Source organism: Ipomoea nil, unplaced genomic scaffold (genome assembly GCF_001879475.1).
Source record: "Ipomoea nil cultivar Tokyo-kokei standard unplaced genomic scaffold, Asagao_1.1 scaffold1421, whole genome shotgun sequence".
Lineage (NCBI taxonomy): Eukaryota > Viridiplantae > Streptophyta > Magnoliopsida > Solanales > Convolvulaceae > Ipomoea > Ipomoea nil.
In genome coordinates, this window is record NW_017617849.1 from 4,915,188 (window position 1) to 4,918,580 (window position 3,393).

Sequence of the window (3,393 nt, forward strand, 5' to 3'; positions counted from 1 at the left end):
AGTTGTGTGCTTAAAGAAACTAGCCTAAAATCAACAGTATATATATATATTATATAGTACATCTTTAGGAATATGTTTACAAAAAAGTCTAAATTTACCAAATTTATATAGTAAATCTTCAAGAATCTGTTTACCATCAGCATTCTTCTTCACTCTTTCTTACAATTACCCCTCCTAATTAAGTTACGAATTTATGTTAATTTTCCCTTCGATTGCCAGACCATAAAACCATCCGTATTGTTTCTTTTTCAATACATTTGGAGTGAGCAATGTAATGGACAATTAATATAATACAATTTAACTTATGTCTATTATTTCTTTTTATTAATTATGTTATGTTTCAAATGACGGAGAGTGTGAATTATACAATATTTTACTTCGAAAATCATATTAATAATGCAGCAAAGTGGAACATCCCATCCGCTTTTGCAATTTGATCCTAAACAAATATTTTTTTTATTGGAATGACACCCAAACTACTAATTGCCTTTATTGAGACTCAAACCTATCACCTCCCACTTAAGGGAGCAACCGAATATCATTGGACCACAAAGTCCTTGGTTTGATCCTAAACAAATATAAACCAAGTTTTTTGATGAACTGGAATTTTAATTTCATCTAGAAGTCATTTTACTGTTTTATGAAAAATTTTTCAATTATATTCACCATCCTGACTTGTATTGCTACTTGACCGAAAATAAATAAACAATTAGGGATTTATAATATCACAATTATTATTATTAAAAAAAAAAAAGAATTGCAATAATTTTATGATTGCTGGCATTTCATTTTCAATATCCTGGGTAGACAGGTAGTTGGTAGAATGGTACTATGTTAGTTACTTTCGTAGGTATCATAGTTGACTTAATTGGAACTTGGTAGGGATGGACCAGCTATATGACAAAATATGGGACCAATATAATATGAAGTAATAAAATACAAATTCTCAAATAAATCATCTGATTATAATTATAATATAATAATAGTTGAAGATAATGAGGTGTTTGATAAATGGTTTTAGTTTAGTTGATTGGGTTAGTGGCTTTGACTAGCTGATAGTATTAGTTGATTATAAAAATAAAAATAAAAAAAAAAGTATTCGGTAAATTAGTTGTTAGCTGTTAACTGATTACATACAAAATGACTTTTTCAAAAAGTTGATTGAAAAAAATACTTTAAATAGTTGTTTGAATTTTAAAATAATAAATTGTTACAAAAAGTTAATTAATCAAACACTTTATATAGATTGTTTAACCAAATCAAACAGCTAATAATAATTAAATAAACTAAAATTGACTAATAAGTTAATTATTCTACCAAACAGCGCTCACAAGTATTTTATTAACACTAGACATAGGAAGATGAGTTGGAGATAAACATAAACAATTACTCCGTATCGATCTTTATCCAATTAATGGATAAGAAAAGGATTCCAATACTCAACACCATCCATTAATATCTAATTTCATGTCCAACCAGAATTATATCTTATTTAAGTAAATAATTTATAAATAAATTAGGTATAAAATTAAAAATTATACTCAATTATAATTAAACAAGTACTATCAAAAGAAGCCTATGTATACAGGGACAGCCCGGACAGGGTTACCAAAAGTAACGTCTTTCCTTCCTATAAAACATAGTAACTTTCTCAAGTCATCCTCTGAAATTTGCGTTACTATCCAATTATAGCGATAGCTCGTTGCTCTCTGTTTTCCGCTACGGTGAATCATATCTTCAAGGCATGAAGTTCTTGTCGGAACTCGGAGCTTGTTGGGGTGGCGCTACCATAACGCCGCCCCCGCAGACGCGGACTGCCGACAACCTCCCGCAACCGGAGACGGCCGCCGGGAGTCAGAACCGTGCCGCCACCAGGCAGGGACGAAGCATAAACGCAACAAAAGTAGTAGCCAACTGGAAACCGGAACTGCATGACATCTGCGAAGAAAAGGTGTTGTCTGATTCTGATTTGGATGGGAGGATTCACGGCGGCGCTGCTCGGATGGTTAAGAAATCGTCGCCCAAAATCAAACCTAGTTCTATGACGACTAAGGTTTCAATGCTCGGCGAGGGTTTCCGGTATTCAAATTAAACGCTCTTCCTCTTTTATTTTTTTTAATATGAAAAATATAATTTAATTATAACTAATTAATTTATAAATACCTAATAAATTTATTTATTGAATATCAATTTTTTTTTTTTTTGGGTGTTGCAGGAAATCATATCGAATTGCCATGAATGCTTTCGTTCCATCGCCATACATGATATGAATAGTATTGGATGCACATCAAGTAGTCTTCTGCTATTATATTTTTGAGAGCAGTTTTCTGCTATTATATATTCAGCTCATATGTATATGGATCTTTGAACAATTAACAGCCCCTCCTTTTGTAACCTTTACTTTTACTTTTATTGTAAACTGCAATATTTGGGAAGAGATTGAGTTGGAGACTTGGAGTTGGCAAGCCAAGCTTTTGATTATTGTGAATGCGATACATCATCATCCCAATTTCACTGCAAAAAATTCTATCTGAATTTCGCAAAAATGTTTACTGAATATTTGTGTTGCCACCAAGTAATTTTAAACATCATTAAGAGGGTCGGAATGTATTGAATGGAAAAGAAAATTAATTATGTTTGTTTCGCTTAAGCTTTTCTTGAATTTTTTTTTTTTAAATCTCTAATATATCATTATTATATTATATATAAACATTAAAAAAGCATACTCAGTAACAAATAATTGAGAGTTTAATAAATTATTTGTAAATTAATAAACTATATACAAAAGTAAAAATAAAAATTAAGCAATGTTGGTTGAATAGACAAATTTCTTATATTTATAAGAGACTCTCCACGACTTACCTCAATTACTTGGTGACGAGTAAATACACGTAAAGGACTAATCTGCTGTGGAGCTGGTCTCCACCTGGACGGTCCATCAAGAACCACCCAGCTGGTCTGTTACAACCATCAACGAAACTAAATCACTTGTGACCAATTCATTCTCGTATTAATCGGTCTCGTGATTGGTGAAGACACTCTCGGATCACTCGAGGAATCACCCCAATGGAGTGCCACCCGGTCAGTTTATATGCAAGGGGCAGGGTGACTGGTGACTTGCAGGAATGACAGCTCTCTTACCTCAAACAGTTAACCTACACGTAGTTACTAGGTGACCCCACGTCACGCCACTTGCAACGGAGCATTAAATGCTTAAATCGACTTGTGATTTACTCTACATAACAATCTACTTCACTTGTAATTGTTCGTTACTTGTAATATAACATAGTCTCGGATCGCTCAGTCGTCATCTGATAGACCGACCGACCCGCCAAGCGCCATCTTTTACTTGTTCATAACATTCGTATTCATAAAGTAGTCATAACTCCCGAT

At 32.9% G+C, this 3,393-nt stretch overlaps 1 protein-coding gene across 1 annotated transcript; it reads left to right on the plus strand.

Moving 5' to 3' along the window:
* Window positions 1-1,607: 1,607 nt before the first annotated feature.
* Window positions 1,608-2,313, plus strand: LOC109187552. Its single transcript, XM_019337778.1, has 2 exons — window positions 1,608-2,079; window positions 2,216-2,313. Exons 1-2 carry the CDS (start codon window positions 1,745-1,747, stop codon window positions 2,268-2,270), a joined length of 390 nt encoding a protein of 129 aa, XP_019193323.1. The 5' UTR covers window positions 1,608-1,744; the 3' UTR covers window positions 2,271-2,313.
* The last annotated feature ends 1,080 nt before the right edge of the window (window positions 2,314-3,393 follow it).

Excerpts from the sequence above, each read along its gene's own strand:
- LOC109187552 (XM_019337778.1), top strand. The coding sequence starts at position 1,745 with ATGAAGTTCTTGTCGGAACTCGGAGCTTGTTGGGGTGGCGCTACCATA. Across the intron at positions 2,080-2,215 it reads ATGCTCGGCGAGGGTTTCCG|GAAATCATATCGAATTGCCA; the intron begins GTATTCAAATTA and ends TGGGTGTTGCAG.